This window comes from Austrofundulus limnaeus, unplaced genomic scaffold (genome assembly GCF_001266775.1).
Source record: "Austrofundulus limnaeus strain Quisiro unplaced genomic scaffold, Austrofundulus_limnaeus-1.0 Scaffold349, whole genome shotgun sequence".
Classification (NCBI taxonomy): Eukaryota; Metazoa; Chordata; class Actinopteri; order Cyprinodontiformes; family Rivulidae; genus Austrofundulus; species Austrofundulus limnaeus.
In genome coordinates this window covers 295,285-317,267 of record NW_013952751.1, presented here as the reverse complement: position 1 = coordinate 317,267, position 21,983 = coordinate 295,285, and the positions used below count along the sequence as shown (strand labels likewise).

At 38.4% G+C, this 21,983-nt stretch overlaps 1 protein-coding gene across 9 annotated transcripts in view; it reads right to left on the bottom strand.

The window, feature by feature from the left end:
- celf2 (cugbp, Elav-like family member 2) overlaps nucleotides 1–21,983 on the bottom strand; it is a 288,250-nt gene that overhangs the window by 83,652 nt on the left and 182,615 nt on the right. For all 9 annotated transcript variants that reach the window (XM_014022917.1, XM_014022919.1, XM_014022918.1 and 6 more), the window contains one exon: nucleotides 9,553–9,635. In XM_014022917.1, the coding sequence (XP_013878371.1) occupies nucleotides 9,553–9,635 (83 nt within the window). The remainder of the gene's footprint in view (nucleotides 1–9,552; nucleotides 9,636–21,983) is intronic.

The window sequence follows — 21,983 nt, the reverse complement described above, 5'->3', positions numbered from 1 at the left end:
CTGAAAGGACACTGTGTTTGCCATGCAGAAAACTCATTATTTTTGTTTTATTTTTTTTATCTTTTATTTTTATATAATGTATTTTCATTTACAAAAAAAGAAAGAATATAAAACCTACAATAATAAGCAAATGGGTAAATGTTGTAGGCAAGCTAATTACACAGTGGGATAACCTTCTCAAACTGTTTATTTCATATTTGGTTTCCTCAGAGATAAGAAAATTATAGTTTTTTTTTGCAAGGAAAAATCTATTCAACAGTTTCTTTGAAAACAAAACAAAACATTATGCAATTAAAAACTAATCGTCAAAGTGTGGCTTTTGGGTTTGTAGGACCAGAGCAAAGTGAAAAACCTCAGCGAGATGTCTTTCACATGTAGTTTTAACAAACTCTTACTGACAGATATAATACAATTTCACAACGAAACAAAAGCTCAAGGAACATTTAAAACTTCAGGATGAAATGTTATTAAAACTAAAATAAAAATTACTGGCWTAATTAAAGCAATAAAAGAGGTGGTAAACAGGAAAAGTGTGGCAGTCATGGTTAATAAAAGTGTTTAATAAGGCAGTTCTTCAGCTAATAATAAATTAGARTACTTCATTTTTACCTTCATACTGAACTGAGAAAGCCAGAAAATGCAGGCCAAGGATATGAAAGTGCATTTGTCATCCAATAATCATAATATTTTTTGCATCAATCATGGTTTTCAAGCTCCTTGTAGAGAAACCTTTGAGCATGTTCAAAAATTGAGAGCTGATTTATTCTTGCAATAGTGGCAGGTTTGTCCCAGACATCTTGAATTTTGTCGGGGGCGACTTCAACCAAAACACCAGGGGTCAGATTTAAAAAGGATTGCGTGGAAACCATACTAAAAGTGAACATATGGCCAAAAGGCGAAAATGGCGTAAGCCAAAAAAAATTCAGATTTATAAAACCATGCGTACGCATGTTTCTGCGAACCTTTCCTTTATAGATCACAGCTTCACCTCAGAGTTTGCGCACAAGCAATGCAAAGTGCCTCATGAATGTTAAGATGCATTTAAATCAGTCAGCTGATCAATGCCAAAAAAAGCGATTGGTTCAGACACGCTCCATCGTGCGTCTGAAGGATGACAGGTGCTGACAGCTGCTCACGTGAGCAGATTGTTTGTAATTGACGCAGATTTTCCCTCATTCTGCAGGTTTACAGACGTTTAGAGCAACTTAATTTTTTTTTCAAAAACTCAGCTACAAATTAATTTTCTCTCAGAGCCTGCAGGAAAATAAAAACAATAAAATAAAATTTAATAAGTCAGACAAAGTTTGAAACAAGTTCACCGCTCTTCTCCCCCGTCTTCCCCCTCCTGCCTGCTCTGTTATCTGCAGCTGACCGTCTCCTCACACCCTCACATCCTCACAGCCTTGTGCGCACGCGTGAGAAATACAAACTTTGAAAAGTGAACTTTTTATAACATCCACTCTGGTGAGGGTGGGCTCACCCAAAGCCTGACTATAACTGAGCTTTTTGCTGTTATGCTGTTAAAATGTCTCTTGTCGGGGAGGGGTCTGTGGGTCAGAGTCGTCTGAGGAGGAAGGAGATGRATGGAGATGYGTGAACTTTTATTTAAGATTTAAGTTTTTTATTTCAAAGATCCTTAYGGCTCACCAGCAGAAGCATAAATAAAACTGACCACACATTTYCACATCAAGTTTGGATTTTATAAATCACAACTTTGAGTGAAAAGTGGCGTACGCAAGTTTCTGGGCTCRTTTTGTGCGTATGCAAGCTTTATAAATCTGACCCCAGAACTGTATTTTGAGACCTACAAAGGAGAATTCTCCTGACTGAAAACATGCAGGACTAAAAACAACACCGATTATCATAAAAAAACCTGGTCTAAACTGTCCTTTTGTAATTTCATTTCCTAGCACAACAAATCATAAATGTTGTAGCAGCTGAACAATGGGCACAAAATGAGCCAAGGTGGGTACAATGTGGGTGAAGGTGTAAAGCAAAGTAATGTGAATTGACAAAAATAGTATTACAAGCAAAAGGTGGTGTTCTTGTTGCTTGTTTGGTCACAGCTACTTCGAATTCAGGAAGACTGGAATAATTTTCCCACAAATTTGAGTCATCATCAACTATTCTTGAAAAAAAGCTGCTGAGTGAAATACTAGCTGAAGAACAGGAAAAGCAAAAAATAGGATGCGATAAATTTCAGTAGAAACCTAAATTCAGCACTCATTCTTAGGTTAAACTGMACTCAGTTTCTGATTTGGACTAATGGGGAAACTCAGTTTCATAACTGACGTTATGACAGACACGTCTACCACAAACAAACACTTTTAGTATGCATAAAATCACTTATTCACACATTTGGTATATATGCACTGTCAAAATGGTTGACAAATCTTCAGCAGAGACAGCCGAGGAAGGACTGAGTTATTTGAAGACGGTGCTGGAAGACAAAGCACCAAGCAGTAATGTGTTTTATTTTTTGTGAGAGTGTGTTTCATCTGAAAATAAAGCATAATTCTCAAGGCTTTGCTCTCTTTTTTTATATCACCACACTTCTGAGAGCCATACAAAGATAGATTCTTCATATAAACCACACATAGCTACACGTTATTGCTCTCCTCAGAAAAACTGAAGTCGCTCAGCTGTTACTGCCCCAAACCAACATGGCTCCTGCTCAGCACCGGTGATACCGTTGTCCCTTTTCTCCTGCAATTTGGGCCCCGTCCAGCTTACCGCTCTGATTGCATCTCTCCCTGTTAGYGCCTTGGGTTTGGAAAAGGAGATAGAGCAATGAAGGGGAAGACAGCCAATGCAAACATTGTTCCACTGGCTTTTTACAAGCCATGAAAGTRGGGAAGTTAATAAGCAGGTATTGGTTTTTAACGGCTGCCCGTTTATTGCTTTGCCCTCGGGCGGGCAGGAGGGCTCTACTCCACCTTTTTCCTGTCCATCTGCAGATCACCTTTGCTAATCTGCAGCTCAATATTTCCCCCCTCTCTGCGCGCACTCCTTTTGTTTTCACATGTCTCAACTGGCAATTAATTCTGAATTCTCATTAACTTTTTTCCCTCCTTTTCAGCTCCTCCCTGTAACCTTTTCAGCCTTGTTTTATTTGAATCCAAGCTGAAGTCAGCTTGAAAAGAAGAACTTATGAACAGACCCTGCACAACCTCATCAATTCTCTATTATGCCTCTATTGATTCACTGTTTTTCAGACACATGCTTGAGAGTCAACTGTATTTACCGCTGCTCTTCGTGCACCTGTATATTTAATTTAAAGCCATATTTGTCAGTCAATACGACGCAAGCTGATATCCGAAAGTCGGTGTTGTCTGGCTCTGACATGATGAATGCGATGCAGGTTTAATTACTTACATGTATTGAGCTGTTGATCGGTGCCATCAGGTTCTCAGAGGACAGTTTTAATACTCTACTCTATACGCTTTTCTGTCATGAACAAGTTTACMCGAGCTAGAAGGAAACTTCCCAATCAGCCTTTTAGAATTTGTATTTTTCTTCTCAAATCCTGTTTCTTTATACAGTATTTAGTGACATTGTTGCAAAAAACCGTATAAGTGAAAGAAATACTGGGTTGAATAAAAAAAAAAGGAAAAAATTGTGTAGGTCTTCTGGATGGGTTCTTCTCTAATGAAACGTTTCGTCTCTCCTCCAAGAGACTTCTTCAGTCTGAGAGTTTCAGGCAAAATTCAGGCTTTTAAGCTCTGCTTCCATATGACTGATACTCACATCACATGGTTATCGTTGACACCTAATTAACACCTATTGTTAACAGGGGGTGCAGTGATACTGGCAATAGCAGCACTGTAGTGGGGGACAACAGAAAACGGAGGCCTCCACCTCTGTTTAATGATGGACGGTCTTTCTTCACAAAAATGGCTTCTTTTTGGCTTTTTTTCTTTTTTTTTTGGCAAAAATGGCTTTTCTTTTTTTCTTCTCTCTCAAACCAACGTTCCTCTCYATCAAGAATGAGAACATCCTCATCATCTTCAGGGTTTATCTCTTAGTCAATAAAGACTGCTTTAACTCCAAGAGCCAGGCTGGAGATTTTGAAGGGTTCAAGATTCATCCCACTCACAGTTGGCTGCTTTAATTCACCAAATGGTTGGGTGAAAGAAAAATAAAAACATGATATGGGCAATATTTAATAGTGATAATCAAGTCTGGATGTTATAAAACAAATTTAAAAGGATTGTCCAGTCAACTTTGAAGCAATGCTTTAAAAGAAAAATACATCAGCCAATATTAAAACTSTACATTTTTGCATGAAGTGTTAGTTTAAACTGTGACAATTTTCTCCAATTCGTTATCATCCAGGACATGACGAATCAGGAAAGTAAACAACAACAACAAAGTAAAGGGACTTCTTTCTGCTGATCAAAATCAGGTTCATTTGGCTAGCCATTAGCCTAGCCAGGATGAAGACTTGGTCTTCATTTTCCATACTCAATGCAAATTTCATACACTGAAATTGTGAACCACTTGGTGTTGTCAGCATATCCAGCCTTTACAGTTGAACACATACTGTAAGGGTATGTTAAATTCTTGAAGCACACAATCCAATTTATGTTTGGTGGGTAGGCCCATAAAATACATCGATGTCCTACCAAAAAAGGACACATGGCTGTTATGGCAAATAAGGTAAAAACCTTTTTGGTTTTGCTTTATTGATTAGTTATGTGGTACAAGTTACAATTTCAAATATGATACTATAGGCATTTTTGGATTGTAATGCCCGGTTCAGCTCGCCCCAACTACAGTCAACCTGRCCTTATTCTACCCCAGCCCTGGTTGTGTTTGCATTGAGTAGAGTGCCGCCTTTAYGTGGACACACACGTACGAATCTTATTACGTTTCATTTGTGACAAAACAACAATGGACTACACCAAAATCGAAGTAAAAATACCAAAGACTTGAACCGAACCATCCAGCAGTGTGACRCTTAAGACGAGAGGGCAGGACAGCACAGGAYGGTAAGCTAATGGTAGCTAATGTTAGCTTGTTGTTGTTTGGTWGACTGCAACAGTTTAAYTGAGCTTGTGTGAAAAAATGTTAGAGTTTCTGCAAATGATTCACTTAAAGTTACTCTCATCAGTGTAACGTAACCTATCTGTGAGCAGCTCTAGCTGACGTCAAATCAGGCCAAGTAGMCTGGCCCGGAAAGAACCATGGTTCTTGGGGTTCCAGGAACTGGGCAATGAGGACTAATGCAAGCATGCTGAACCCRGGTTTGAAGTCAGGCCCCTTGCAATAGAAAAAGGCCTTCTGACRTTAAAATGTAGATGCCTGCCTCAAGTGAAGTAGGGTTGGACCCTGGTCTAAAGATATTAATCAGGATGTCCTTAAAACAATACAATTTTTTAATTTAAAAATGTAAAATCTTTTTTTACTCTAGGAAATTTTTACAGTAAAATAGACTAAACTGATATGGAGCAGGTGTTTAATCAAAAATGATGCAATGCAATTTTTGAGAACCGCTTTTTCTTTCCTTCAAATACAAAAAGTTAAAGAAAACATCTTTATTCTTAAGAAAATTGGCATAATACACATGATTTTATACATTTTGTCTCATAACTGGCCTATTTTCTTTTGGATTTGGCTCAGCCAAAGTGAAACAGGAAGTGACGTCAAAGGGGAACTCTTTAATAAAATAAACTCCCTGGTCTTTGTTCATTAAAACAATATWATTTCAACTTTAACTCTTCTTCATCTCTCTTTGAAAGAAACTCAAAATAATCTTAAAAAAMSCATCAGATTCWTCTCCACAGTCTTGGTTGTTAGCTGTTGTAACAAKGCTCTGTTCACAKTCGGACATTCCCCTTTGACATCACTTCCTGTTTCTTCACATGCAAATATCTCAACAACTGTTCATCTCAGTGGCATAAAATTTGTTTTGCCAYATTTKATCAATGTTCTCTTTCCAAAAATGCATTCAGGTTTATTACAAAAAAATGATGTCACAGGCACTTTAATAATTCATTTGTTTCTTCACYCTGGTTTGTGATAATGGTTAGTAAATTATTTTAAACCTGTGCRTTTTTCTGCAATCTCCACAGCTCATAATGGCACAGGATTTTCGCTCTGTGTAAAAAAAAGGGAAAAAAAGAACAGCTTTTGGGAATCAATGCTATTAGCTACATGCTACATACTACAGGACAGGAAGTTTGTAGATGTCAAGCAAACCCACACAGTTTCTTACTCTCCTGGCTTCTTTTTTGACTGTCAGTTTACAGTGTTGTTAATAAAGGGATTTTTTTTCCCAGGATGACCATGTTTATACTAACATAATTCAACAAGTGAACACACACAGAGTGAAATATCTAATCTGCTGTTTTTTGTCATGACTTTATTTTTCTCCTCAGCAGACCTGTATTKCAGCTCTGTGTAAGCACTCCTGGGTTTTCTTTGTTCTTTGTTTGTCTTTTGATGACTTTTTTGTTTAGGATCAAGAAGAAATGTATCCAGAAAGTCAAAGAAAATACAGGAAGTTTTTCTTTCTTTCTTTTTTTTACAATTTCACCACATCCTTTAATCCTTGGTGAATGTAGAAGAGCCAAATAAAGCCTGAAGGTCACAATCAAAGAGTGAACAACTAGTTTTACATATTTTGATTTTCTTTGGATTTAAATTTCATGCTTAGAATCAATCAGTGATGAGGCAGTGAAGCAGTTAGARGGTATTCTGAGGAGCACCTGTAAGCAGGAGCACTGCAGAATAATGTTGGTATATTACTATTTTTTATTGTATCTAATTCTACATGTGATGAACCGTGGACACAGGAGGTCACATTTCAACTTCTACACTCAAACACCTCATCATATGATCTTGTATTATACTATAAAACATATCAGGATTATGTTTTTTAACACCTATTTCATCATTGTATCTTATTAGTTTGATGTGAACATAGTACTGCTCTCAGCAAACCAGAATTTATGGATACCTAACATTAAARGCATCAAAAACAACAACCACAGATGCTGCAGGACAGACAAGTCTGAAGAGGAGGGATGACCAGCAAGGATGAAGARAAAAGAAAATGGTATTACTGTGTAGAATAAGATTTCTATAATCCAAAACCTACTTTTGTATGTGTCCTGAGGAGGGTTTCATACCGTCAACAAGGGATAAGAGCCTAACTCTAAATATGCAGAAAAAACTAATTTAACATACTTTTTCCGTGACCAAYTAACACAGTTACTCTGAGCAAAACAAAAAGCTGGATTTGGATTCGAGCACGCGGCTCATGAGGGATTCACAGCATCCACCTTGTCCTGCCCAGGAGGCCTATCCACTCATCCAGCAGACAGGAGTAAGACAGCGCAGCTGCTCAGCTGAGAAGACTGGTGCAGCCAAGGACAGAGGCAAGGAAGCAGCAAATGAAAGGAGAACAAGGGGATCCGGGGGGTCTTTAAAAATCCACCCAGAGCTACAAATGCGAGACAGCAAGGAGACAACATCCTACTCCCTCAATAAACCTATTTCTTGGCAGACATTTTGATTTGAAATAGCAGGACAAACTCAAGTGTATTGATGTGGGCTGCATTCCATTTAGAGCTTTTCTCATGCATGTTTGTACAACAACCTGTATGCTCTGTATGCAAAGGAAATGTCTGCAGAGGAGTTTTGCAGAGTCAGTAATAGGTGTGTAAATCAGCAGCTTAATCATGATACAATAATATACTGATGTTTGGGTGACAATATTTTTCTCAATATCACAAAGTCTGTCAAGATACGATTTTAATTCAGTTCAGTTCACAAGTCTGTGATTGATATATTGATCTACATGGAACATATGATGATGATACGGATCAGTGTTTTCCTTTTGTTTTGATGGAATTGAATCATTTAACTGACATATCGATGTGGGCTGATCAACTGTTAGACCCCTGGCAATATGATGCTACAAACTAATACAACTTTCCACAACCCTGAGACTTTTAAAAGGCAGTCTCCTGAGTCCTCATGTCCTCAKTTGGCTTGGGATGKAGTATGTTGAGGCCTTTRGCTGKTTCCCTGCTTCAACACACCTGATTCAAATACTTAATCTACCAACTCAGMCTGYCACTCATTATTTCAACCAGGTGTGTCAAAAAAAAGGAAACATCTAAAATGTGAAGGACAGTGGGTCATGAGGAACAGGGTTGAGGGATTCCTCAGGTTTCAGCCATGACATGCTGGTGATGTGGTTCTACATCATGGATATGCTGCCAYCACAATCATAAACCACCCCAACCTGCCCAGTCTTCAGTGCAAACAACCATAGAACACTGTCTATACCAGGGCTCTGCAACTTTTACTATCAAAAGAGCCATTTCTGCCCCCAAGCTCACTAATGAAATAGCCACAAAATGTGCTACAACTGTGATTATCAACTGGTGGTCTGTGGACCATTTTATGTTGCTGAAGGGGGCCTTTACGGACAGCATGAGTGACATCATAAAACTAAAAATATGTAGCGAATTTTAACATTTATTATTATTTTTACACTAGTATGAAAGAAAATGAATTCATGTAAATAAGAATAATAATGTATATAGTTTACACCAAATCTAATAAAATCAAATGACCAATACGGACATATTTATGTTTCTAATTATTATTATTTAGCCTTAAAAGTAACTCTGATGGATTTGAGAGAAAGCTCATACTTTATAGCCAGAAGTTAAATACTTTATTGGCCAAAAGGCTGCTAGCGTAAACAAATAAACATGTTTCCCAATTTGCATTCTTGATTGCATATTTGCAAACAAATTGACAGGATAACTGCAAAAGCTAGCTTTTGTTGTGAGCATACCCCCCCCAAATATACAATCTCATGTTAGTTTCAAAGAGCAACTGCAGAGGTACAAAAGAGCCACAGGTTGAAGACCTCTGGTCTATACCATGTCATGTAGGGTAAAATCTAAAAATAAAGCATTTGCTTAAACTGTTTAAAAACCTTTGAGTTTTGAGTTGTTCTAGGCAGATAAAATAGTATTAGACTTCCAAWTGTGAGTTTTTCTTTGAGTCTTTAAACTAAGATTCTAACTCTCCTACAGGCACACGTTAGACTGCTAAAAAACACTCACAAAACCTCAACTATTCCTTTAACTTAATAGTAAAAACAGATTTTTTTCACACCTATGTGTGGTTGTATCTGTCACTAACAAAGAAATATGATGTTACAGTTTTACWCAGTTCCACAAATCAATACTTGGTTTTAATGGTGTTATCAGTAATGTGAGAAACACCTTTCACAACTTTTCTTTTGTAAGAACAATGATTGTAAACAAGATTATTTGTTGGCAAYAAATTCTCAWAGAGTAACTTCAACTTCTGCTCTTTTTTTTGAACCTATCAGTAGTTTCTCACACAAACCCACTCTGACAGTCAGTTGCTCACATAGTCGGTCACTTACACTTGCAAATGCATCGTGACAGCACTGGTGCGCACGCTCGTGTAATCACAGAGACACATACAGGTCGGGGTGACGCTGCCTTAGGGTACGGCTGTGAGTGTGTGATTAGAGGAGAATCGAGGACATACACTCACCCCTGTTAAAGTCTTTATGTTATGCAGTGCATTCTGGGCTTCAAGAGCAGCTTTCCTCGTGTAAAACGTGACAAAACAGCAGCCTGGGGAGAAGGAGAGAAAACAAGACAGGAGAGGGATCAGCATGAGGYGCAACAAAGAGCATCTTCCGCATTTATCCGCCTGGTATCACCTGTCGACACTGGCAGACGCAGCGTGAATGTAAAGGACCGAACATCCAAGCTTTTGGGTTTGTTTCAACGTTTGACGACTGGTGTCTCCAAAGGGGGCACAGATGGGAAGGACGCATGAACAGACAACAAAAAGACAGAAGGAACGGTGGAGGAGGAAGTTTTCTCCTCATTAATCATCACGTTTTCTGTGAACAACTGCTTTATTGCCCATTAAAAAAAGAAAGCAGTTGTGTATTTATTGTTCGTGTTTATGTGGTTGTTCAATTACAGGTTGCTGGTTCCCATTRGGCGATTTGCAGGCTAAAATTTTGATAAAATCTGGTCAAAGGGTAAAGGTTTCAACAGCTACTAAATGATTCAAATATGTTTGAACAGCGCATCAACAAACAACCTTGTTGCTTTTGTTTTCATTTAATTTAAATTACAGAGTCAAATTTAATGCAAAATAAAGTGCTCAAAATCCATTTCAAGTTCACATTTAGGCCATGTTCAACCTTGATTTACAAGAAAATAAAAATCTTTGTCACAGCTGTACATGGTAAYGAAATGTTTGCAGCTCAACAGCTACAACTTTAAAAAGCTTAAAAACAGGAGGTGTGCAATGGCACATAGAGGAATAAATCACAGTGCTTAGACTTAGCAGATAAATGCTCAATGAGGTTCTTGTAATTACAAACAGTGCTGTATCTGCACTGAAATGCAAACATAAAATGAAAATGGAAGGGCTGCAAAGGAGAGCAGGCTTTTTGCACTTTTATCAATCTATGTAATCCCCAAAGAACGGCCTGGAAAAACTGCAGTCTGACTGCACAATCAGGCAAAAACCCAGCAGGACGACATAAAGGCAGCAGGACGTCATGCAAACAGTGGCTGTTTGTTGATGTCGGTAAAAGAAAAGGATTAGAAATCTTTCTCTGTTAAATACATCTGCAACTGAAAGCAGTTTGGGTTAAACTCAAACTCACAGCTAAGTAACCTTAGTAAACCCAAAAATAGCTAAAATGCAGTCAGTTTTACAGATTTTGAGCTAAAATCTGATCTTTGGTTAAAACTTTGGTTAAACAACCTTGCTTGTCTGTTAGCAAAATAYCTCATGAAAATACCTTACATATGGATCTTTCATAAAAATGTTAACCTTTTTTTCAAAGTTAATACCCACTTCTAACAGACAGTTTTAAAACAAGACAAGCTTCTGCTGTTGCTTTTACACTCCCTTTGCCTAAAACAAACGCACACAGAAATGCGKTTGTGTTCAGAGCCATGTTAGGTTGGAATGGAAAATGAGAATATGAATTATTTTACTTTCTTGCTAATAGTTATCTTTGACCATTGATGGTGATATGTAGATTGCACGTGTGGGGGTTGTGTGTTGTTTCATTTTTGTTTTATTGTATAGTTGTTTTTTTATAGACCCAAGGAAGAATAGTCCTCACTATGGCAAGGTCTAATAGGGATTCCTTCAAAAAAACAAACCACCAGACCCAATTATTGAAATTATCAGTAAGTAATCGTTAAATGTGCGTCTACAACCTTTATAATCAACCTAATTCAAGATGGCTGCTGTAGCCAACCTTAGGAAACATACAACTGGTTATAACTTGCAGAAGTTATTTTAAAGATATTGAGTTAAACTATGGTGYGACAGGTGCTGAGAGTCATCTCCAACAAAGACCTAACAGTTTCTCAGATCTTGTGACATCACGAGTAGACCTGTCACGATAAGCAATTGATCGCACAATAGGTTAAAATAAGGTTGATACTTTTCATTTGWCTGCGTSTTTGTTTACTTTGTGYCTCCCTCTTTTCTACTTCTTAGCGTAGGGAGTGAAATCTGGTGTCAGGTATTGCTGGGTTGAAGTCACATGACCCGGATGACCCGTGAATGTCAGAAGGAGGGCAGGAAGTGATTTGCTCTGGTTAAAAACACAGCAAAATGGATCACAGTGAGTAYGCTAATGCTCTAAATGGGCTGGCRCAGACGAGATATCGCAAAAAAACTATGCATACATTTAGGATATGACCCGTATTATCTTAATAAAAAATACTAGGATTTCCCTGGCGTCAAGTTTATCAACGTAAACTACGTACTATCTGGTGATGCAAATTTCATATTATGTGACGAGCCAGTCTTCAGTTTTCCAGAACCTTTTTTCAACTGGTGATGTCTCAGGACACCCTCAGGGTACCAAGACGAACCATGGGTTCACTGAGAGTCGTTTTCCTTTACACAACGTAAACTTCAGAAACTTCCGTAAATTTCGTAAGGTGACCACAGTTATTTTATGGGTGAATACAAACAACAATATTTCTGAGAATATTTATTGTTCAGCAAAATTTGTAATTTTGACGGGCCTACACAAGATTACTTTTAGTGTAATTTACAAGGTTTGGCCAGAATGGCTACAACTACACTGCGTTAAAACTTTGCTACAAAAGCTGGTGGGTATCTCACAGGATACTGCAGTGTGTGTAGCTTCTGTAATATCTGCAGCATCTGTTCTGTTTTCAGTTCTTTTAGACATCACCCCTTGGATAAAAAACAATTTATTTTTATTTTCTCATCAAGATTTTATATAACGTTCGTCTGCACAGCCTTTGACCTAAAAACTTGGCAAAGAAATGTTCTAGCTCAGTTTAATCAAAAACACTTTTTAAAACAGGAAAGTTTTTCTTAAATACACTACATAAACATGTCAGTCCTGGTCCAGGAGATGCATCCCAATTTAGCCCTCATACATTAAAACAACTTAAACAAATGAATAGATAACAGATTTTGTATTGTTTTCTTACCCATTTAAAGTTAAAAGCAACTGGCTGGCAACACAGAATTAGGGAATATGCTGCATGAAGCCTGAGCTGACTCTATTAATGAGCTGAAAATCCATAATCATGCTCCAGCCACAGGTGAGTTTCTGCTCTGGCTTCGATGTTTCCCCTCAGACCGCTGCAGGTTTGAAGCTGTTGCCTTCAGTTTAGTCCATCTGTTAATTTTGCTGCGTATTTATTTGTCCACAGATGAGTGGCGAGTGCCATTGTTTACATCTGCTTTGTTGTCCTCCCCTTTGTGTTTATGACACAAATCAAATCAGTATGAAAGAGGCCRACTGGTTGTGGTGTTGTTGCCCGTATCGCAGGCGTCAGCCCTTATGACACTTGCCCCGTGGCGCATCTTAGTGAAATCCAACAGCGAGCATCTGGAGCAGGTTTAGCCTCTGAATCCCAGAGTCCCTTTGATGAGGCTGGGAGCGTAATGGATCTGAATTCCCGTGATGTCCTGTGGGTGCCAGGGGCTGTTGAATAGTTGGCCGTTAGCCTAGCATCAGCAATGTGATTGGTGTTGTGATCTGGATGATGCAGTGCCTGTGTATTAATGGGAATAACACTCGGCTTAGCGTTTCTTTCCATGACCCCCAGCGTGAAAGACAGCTCATCGTGTCACTTCACTGAACTCCACACTTCAGCTATCAATTTACCACCAACAGTTTAGCACCAGCTTTTTATCGGTTAAGAATAGCAACATAAGGGGGGAAATTAGTCCTGACTGAGAAACTAATGTTGGGTATAAATTAGACAATTTAGTTCGTGCAGGAATCAAACAAAGGTATTTCTCAAAAGAGTGTTTTCGCACCTATTTTATGTAAATCAGTTCACAAGGCACTTGTTTAAAAARSAGCATTGGCTGAAATCCCAAAATACACACATGCAACTCCAATTTCAATGATGTTGGGATGATGTTTAAAGGGCCAATATTATGTGTTTCTCAGGCATATTTTTAAATACTATACCGTAATTAGTATATACCGGTATGTCACCTTTAGCTGTTATTAAAGGTATYATATCATGCTTTTAAATCCTTCTTTTTCACGTCTAAATCATTCACTTATGTCTATTTAAGATAAAACTGCAAAGCTTTGGTCTTAATTCCTCATTTTTGTTGCTCCACAGACTCTTTGCTTTCCTTGCTTTCCCCCTGTTCTGAGTTGCACCACAGAGCAAGCTGTTTTGGTGCGGTCTCTTTAAATACAAATGAGATACTTCACACGCCGCCCCCTCCAGGTTGCTGAAGCGTTCAACTCCACCCCGTTCAGCCATATTTGTWGTTTCATAGCAAAAAACAGTTAAATACCAACTAAAAATCGTTTTTAAGATAAGATAAGACAGAACTTTATTGATCCCACAGTCTGGAAATTTGCACATTACTGCAGCTTAATACAAGAGAGGCTGAGAAGAATAATGAAAGATTAATAAAAGATAACAAACAAAACCCCACAATATACACATGTGATATAYAGTGATGTACCAATGCACAAATACACATATACATAAACACATAATTATTTATATACATATATACACCGTAAAGTACAGTACAGAAATGAATGTATATGAAGGTGCATATTAGTGATGGCAGATGGCAAGAAAGTATAAGGATGTCAACAACAGTAGACTTGTCAATCCAGCATGTACGAGCCAGAGTCTGACCCAGTGCAAGACACTCAGAATGACAAACCTGCAGGACCACATCTTCAAACGAATGTGTCACAATGGTGCGTTATTTATTTACACACTCTATGTCCTTGCCCACATTGGGGAGCATAGCTAAACTAAAATACATGCATTTGAACTACTATTATATTATATAATTTACTTTTGTGATCAATAAAGTATTTTTTAATTGAACAACTACAATATACTCACACTCAATGTACAGATGTGAAATTATTTTAAATAAATTKATTTTTGTGCTTGACTGTTAGTTTGAAATGTACAAAAAGCAAATAAAATGTAATTGTTTTGATTTTTCATTACCAATTAGCCTATTAATTTCCATATGTCAAATCATAACTTAAATCATAATTAAATGATCAGTCACATTCTACTTTGGAACTGTAACTAATATTGTATGTCACAGGTCTGTGGGACAGCAAAGAACCTGGAACCCAAACGTCTAAACCAGATAAATTTCAAACGCCACAAGGCAGAGCATCATTTCAACTCTAACTCCAGGGCTTTAATGACAGAAGTACTCCCAAACACACCTCATCATCTTTCACACAAAGACTTCAGAGATGGTGTTAGCAAAGCACAAATTCAGCCACTTTTCCTTCTTCAGAAAACACTAATTGGAAAGTGACATGATGATGTACTGACAACATTGAATGTAAGAATTTATGTATTTTATTACTCCTTGATAAACAATAAAAAAGTGTCAAATTACATTTATGGTTTTGATAAAAATCATTTTTACCTAAACAGCAAAATTATATATGTTCAATAGCTTTTTCTGTATGTGGAATGCATTGCCTTCATGAAATATGTTAGCAACAGAAGATAAAAATGGGAGCAATCAAATCAAGTAAATTTATCACATACACAAAGTTCAACTTGCAGTGAAATGTTTTCATGACAAAAATTGAAGTTTAAAAGTACACAGAACACAGTAAAAATCCTGATTTTTTTTGTAGAATGAAATGTGACCCATCACATCGAAATGAGGATTAAGTCCAAAAGTGGTGTATGGAGAAATAGGCAAAAATAGTGTTTTGACTAAAATGTTAACAAAAATTGCATTTTGTCAAAATATAATGAATAAAAGCCTTATCAATGTATCAGTTGAATGAACTGTCTGAAATATAATCATAAAACAAAATTTTGAAGCACTATTTTGAACAGTAGCAAAAAAAAAAAACTGATTTTGAGGAAAAACGCCTTAAATTTTTAAGATTTTCCCTGTGAGCTAGCAAAGTGTCATGATTGGATTTAAAAGGAGCACCCATGAAAGGCTCAGTCAGAATGGGATGACATTTACCACTTTGTGAAAAACTGTGTGAGCTAATAGTCCAACAGTTTAAGAACATTTCTCAATATTCAATTGCAAGGAATTTAGGGATTTCATCATCTACAGTCCATAATATCAACAAAATATCAGAGAATCTGGAGAACACTCTGCAACTAAGCAGCAAGGCCAAAAACCAGCACTGACTGCTCGCGACCTTTGACCTCTGAGGCAGCACTGCATTAAAATTGACATCATTCTCTAACAGATATTAGCACATGGACTCAGGAAGACGTCAGAAAACCATTTTCAGTGAAGACTTTGTCGCTACATCTACAAGTGCAAGTTAAAACTTTACCATGCAAAACCTAAAACCAGGTAGATTTAGAGATGTACAGTTAAAGGTGATAAAACCATAAAACTAATATCATGGTGACTAAAATATCTTTTCTTCTCAGAAGATAGAGACCAAAACTAAGAAAATACATATGTATAAACAAAGCAAAGTTATACAATACCCCTTCCAWTGTTCCAACATTTCAAGCGTAAAGAAAAATAGGAATTGGCACCAATACTTGCAAATTCAAATTCTTTTATAAGTATAAAGCTGAATGTGTGCAACTCCACTGGCTTTATTGCCAGTTGAGGCATATTAGCTTTAAACCATTCACTTCCTGCATGCTTGGTGCAAAACGRATGTAATTCAGAGGGGGGTCTTTAAGCTTTCCTTCAGTATGGTACTCTATAATTCCATCATAATTCAAATTGCACCTGTTTTCAAGCTTTGCCCCCTTGTGTGTGATTTGCAATTCCAATAACAGAGCTTGAGCAGCTAGCTGCACACCATGAATTTTGATTCCGCTGGCATTTCTCTGCATATCTGTACATGGGAGGGTTAGCTCTTGCCATTAGCATTAGTGATTCTGACGGCATATAATGTGCAGGGGAGGGTTAGCTGTTAAGGCTGCRCTAGCCGGTGCCGCGTGTTGTGATTCCCGGGGTGTAGCCGGGGCCYRGGAGCCGTGCAGCATGTGGCGGATCGTCCCAGGTGGTGGGCTGTCAAGATGAGGATCAAAGAGCAGAGGAGTGCACCTCACACAAACATTTATACACAGATATTCCCCACAGTGTTTCACTTCCACCTGTTTAAGAGTCTGCACAGTTGCTGCAGTAAGCCATAGAGTGACACGTTTATCTTAAGAGTCTGTCTGCGTGCGGGCTTCCTGTTTAGACATAAACACTCCTGCATTGTAGCCTAGAAAGTGGTTTAAAAAGAAAGTGCTGCACACTGGCATAAATGCATCTTCCGTCAATTTGTGTGTCTCCTTTCTCGCAGCACAAACATTTACTTGAAGGCAGAGAGGGCTCAGAGCGAGGAGATTTGCTCTACTTGTGTTGTTGAAGAGGGACTCTCAAAAAACACACACCAGAGACACGCACACACCAACTCCGAGCGAGGCTAAGAAATCTATTAGAAGCTGGTGTGTGTGTGTGTGTGTGTGTGTGTGTGTGTGTGTGTGNACACCAGAGACACGCACACACCAACTCCGAGCGAGGCTAAGAAATCTATTAGAAGCTGGTGTGTGTGTGTGTGTGTGTGTGTGTGTGTGTGTGTGGCAGACAGAGTGAGACAAGCAGCGAGGACATGAAGAAGAAGGGCAGAGGGTGTGCAACAAAAAAAGGGGGGGGGGGAGAAGAAGAGAGCACATAGGTTGTGAGTGGAATAGAGAGCAGAGGAGGGAAATGCTGGTTCATAAATGCTTCATGGCTGCTGAATGGGGGCTTTTGACTGAGTGAAGATCCACGCCCTCCACCTGTCTCTGTCAACACATCCTGCCTCTAAACAACAGGCCGACCTTGTCTTTTATGCTGGAAACAGCAGAGGTGTTCAGGAGCTGAAGGGGGTAAATTCAGGCTTGTGCCTGGGTCTCAATTAGATGGTCTTCTAACCATTTACGACTGAGAAAAAGAAGCAAAAAGTTTTTGCCTGTAAGCTTCAAGTGTCCTTGAAGGACATCCTGGGTTGWCGATGGTGTGTGCTGGCTACATGGCTGAGAGTTGTGGCCTGAGCCATCAAACCAGCCCTGGAAGTGAGCTCTTTAAATTGGTCGTCGCCAACAATTCACAAATTTTTATGGCTTTTGACCCGGGCTGCATCATACTGTATAATATCATCTAAGTTAATTTTGGTGTACTTCTGAGTGATAAAACAGTGCCATCTTATGATATTAATGACAACACACAGAATAAAAATCCCTTGTTGATGCATGTGACRGCAGTGTATCAGAATTTGTAGGACATCACGCTAAAACCAGCAACAATTTGGACAGTCAAAAGACTTGTACGTTTTTTTATTGCAGTAAATAGTTGCTGTTACAGGTCCTTGAAGCAATAAATCCACAGTCATGATGCTTATTAAATAAAAAGTACAGTAGCTGTTTTTTATTTATACTAATAACTGCTGCAACCTTAAAGCAGGACTCAAAGTGCCTATGCATATCCTTCAAATACAAAAAGTCAAAGAAAACATMTTTTTATTAAGACACTTAGAATAATACATATATGTTTATTTTTTTTCACATAACTAGACTATTTACTTTTGAACTTGGCTCAAATTGAAACAGGAAGTGACATCAAAGGGGAACTCATAAACAAAGTGAACTCTCTGGTCTCTAAATCATTAAAGACACCTCAGATTCTTCTCTACAGTCTGTGTCATTAGCCACTGTAGCAATRCTCTGTTTACATTCAGATATTCTCMTTTGACATCACTTCCTGTTACTGCCCATGCAAATATCTCAGCAACTGTTCAKCATAGAGGCATGGATTTTTGCAATACAGTATGTAATTATGTCATCTTTAAAAAAAAAGGCATTCATATTTATTACACACAAAYTGATGACATGGGCACATTAAGGAGGAAATGCTTTGTGTTTTTCTCCATTATCATAAAATAAATTGATTAATTTTCTTCCTCATATCTGAGTTTAGGTTTTGGAAGTAACAAGCCCAGGAAATAAAACACTTCTCAACAACTCCTCTGAATTCGGCTGAGAAGAATCCAGAACCACTTCATTCGTTTCCGGCCAGGTGAAAATCGCGGGACTCATCTCATGTGTTGGTCAAAACAAAACTTTAGAAGCGGAGACAAAATGAATAAATGTAAACTCCAGGTAAGTGGCTAGAAAATGAGGAAACTCTGGCCTGGCTGCAGCCAGAGGGCAGTCGAGGAGGTGGAGGATTTTGTGGTGTTTGGAAAAATAAATATAGCGAAACCGGTTGATGTAAAAGCTTTGTGCTAATAGCTGTTTAGCTGCCGCGGGTGTGCGCACAGCCTGTTTGTCTTCRCTACTTTAGTTCTTGAAGAAAACATATAATACAATGCTCTTGTTTACWTGACTTGTTCCCAATGTCCTACAAACAAAAATAATTGAGAGCACAGGACTCTGCTACTGTTATTTTGTGGGCCAAAAGCTGAAAAGTTTGGGAACTACTGACCTAGAGGTTCAAACAGCATCAATAATCAGTTTTTTTTTATCAATTTGTAGCTAAAATTCAGTTTCTTGTGATTTCTCCCTGCCATGGACTTGCAACATGTCCAGGGTGGACCCTGTCTCTTGCACAGTGACGGCTGTAGATAGGCACCAGCACCTCCTATGACCCTGCCTAGAAATGCAGGTAATAAAAATGCACAGCTGAACGTTTGTTTCTTAACTATTACAAAAGATAAATCTTGTCAGCAAACATTTTTAATTTGCATTCATTTTTGAAATCACTTGCTGTTTCACAACCCACAATGGGGTCCTAATCACAATTTTTATAACCACTGGTCTATACAAAAAGGCCAAAGCAAGACCAGGAATAAWATTATTACATTTCTCTTCCTTCTCAAACCTCTTATTTTAATTTTTTCTGTGTCAAAATATCCAAAGATGTATAATCATGTCCTAACTATGTATGTATCTCTATCAAACAAATACATTTTTTGTGTTTTATGTCCTATGTCTTGTACTGGATGTGTGCCTTTCCTTAAGGCATTTTTTGAACAATTAGGTCATTTTGGTATATTTTTAGGATAATTCATAATTCAAAAGTTAACATACCAGTATCGTCTGCTACCCAGTGGGTCATCTAAGAAGGCAGCAGCTAATCTGCCTTAAAAACTTAAATGAACTGGAGTTTAAGAATCTTATGTTTGACTGCTGTCTTTGATTTGATTTGATTTATTGATTTAACAGGAAAAGATTATTAAAAATCAAGCCTGACTCAGCGTAATTGCTGTTTTACAGCAGGTTCCTGTTCTGCAGCACATAAAACACTCAGAATTACAGCATCACAATCACATCATTATTATTACACCATAGACACAAAGACAAACAAGCATACCAAATTTCAAAAAGGCAGCATTTGCAAAATCGGATGTCTAAATATAAGCCCAACAAAAAGTGTCCAGCAGATGGCAGACAAGATTCTTCTTGAAGGGCTGTAGTTTTGAAATGGACTTTATGTTTTGAGGAATGTCATTCCATGCTTTAGTATAAACATAGAAGAAAGACCTCTGGCCGTAACAGTTTTTAAAAGTTGGTAATGTCAGTTGTCCTTTTGTAACAGATCTAGTTGAATGACCACTTCCAGAATTTGATTTGGGCAACAACTAGGGTACAGTTCTGTTTGGTTGCAGGTGCTTTATGGGTTCTCCTTGTAGACAGCTGGTACAGAGCTTCATCACAAAACAATACAATTTGTTTTTGTACTGCTCCCTTTTGCGGGAGTCGCCACAGCAAGCAGCAATGTGTTGGCAATTACACTTTGTCCTACCTTGCACAACCTGGGCTCAAACCCACGGCCTCAGTGTTACAAGACCTGACTACCAGACTGTTGCCTCCAACAAAATGCCAAAATATTTAGACAACAAAAGGTCTAATATTCATTTTGAGAAAGAAAGGTTAATCAACTTCTTTAATGCTCTCAAAATTATTAAAAAGTCCCAAATTTAACATCTACATAAGGGTCCCAGTGATGTGGCAACCCTGCTGGACTGCAGTGTAAAGTAAATGCACAGAAAATCAAGGATTTACAAAACAAACTCACTAAGGTCCCCTTCTGCAAGTCTCAGCAGACTTGGCYTTTATCGACACCTTCACAGGTGGAGCCACTGAGGAGGATAAAGCCAAAATACTAGGCAAAACCYCTCACACTGCATCAGAAACACTGAAGTCCTGCACACAAACTTTATTTCTTAACCTCAGAAGACAAATCATGCATGCAGTCTGCAAACCTGACAAAMGTGTGTGCAAATGGTCCCCATTTTTCTTCTCCTCAGCTGATTTTGTTTTACATATAGTTGCTTTTCTTACTCTGATGAGAAGTTACATTTCTGTATTCAGATGTCGACTTAAAATTTCACAGTGCAATGCCCCTTCTGAGCACAAATGGCAGCTTTATGGTCAGATAATCTTGTTCAGGGTATGCTATCTGCTGTGCAAATCAAAAGAAAAGTACCCAACACCAGAAGCAAAAGCAGCAGAATTGAGTCGAGCTGTGTCAGGCAGTATRGAGAGAGAGAAAGACAGGAAAATAGTACATGTCTAAAGTATTTTGCTCTGAGAGGACAAAACCTTAAGGCTTTTGTGAGAGTGTGCTCAACATCAAAAGCAGCACTGGATTCTGACAGGAAGATGGAAATGCCCGAGCAGCCAATCGGGACATTTTGTGGGTCGTTTCACGTCTAGGCTGGTGTTCCCATCAAATAATGTACTTTTTTTATTCTTAAGTGCCAACTTTTTTTCCCCTCTTTGTTCACGACAAAAGACCCACATATGGCTTTGATGACTGTTAAGCTTGAGTGTTCCAAGAACAGCTTTCAAGCCTAAAACTCCCCAGTGATCAATAAGAACTGAAGAAGTTTCGAAGGTGAAACGGCTTCAAGAACCAAGAAAGTCCGGCTCTGTTCAAGTACTTAGGATTAGCCATGACCTGGGTGACCAGTTTGTTCCAAGCATACTTTTTTCCAAAGTTCTTCAATATTTTTGTGCAGCCACCATGGAGACTTTCCTGAAACTTTTCAGAAAAAACACTGGTGCGATTTTTGCCAAAACTTGTCAGACGGGCATCTGTACAGACACAAAATGTGTCCCTGTTAAACATGGTAGTCAMTGTTTATCTTTAGTTAACCCTCCTGTTAATAAGCCAGCTTGGGTCAAGAAGACCCAAGGAAGTATACCTGGTCAAAAAGACCCACAAAAAATGCTGTCTTGACTGAAAAAGCCCAGGATSTAGCCCGTCGATGCAGGGCAGGTCAGGACAAGTCACAAAAGGAAGATGATAATTCCCTTCCCAGGAGGGAATGGACCTGACCACGCTCACCCTAATGTGGGACCCTTCACGTCCTCAGATTAGGTCACCAGACTTGAGGACCATGTGAGGATTAAACCTGTATGATGTGAACATACTTTGAACATTCTAATTCCACCGAATATATA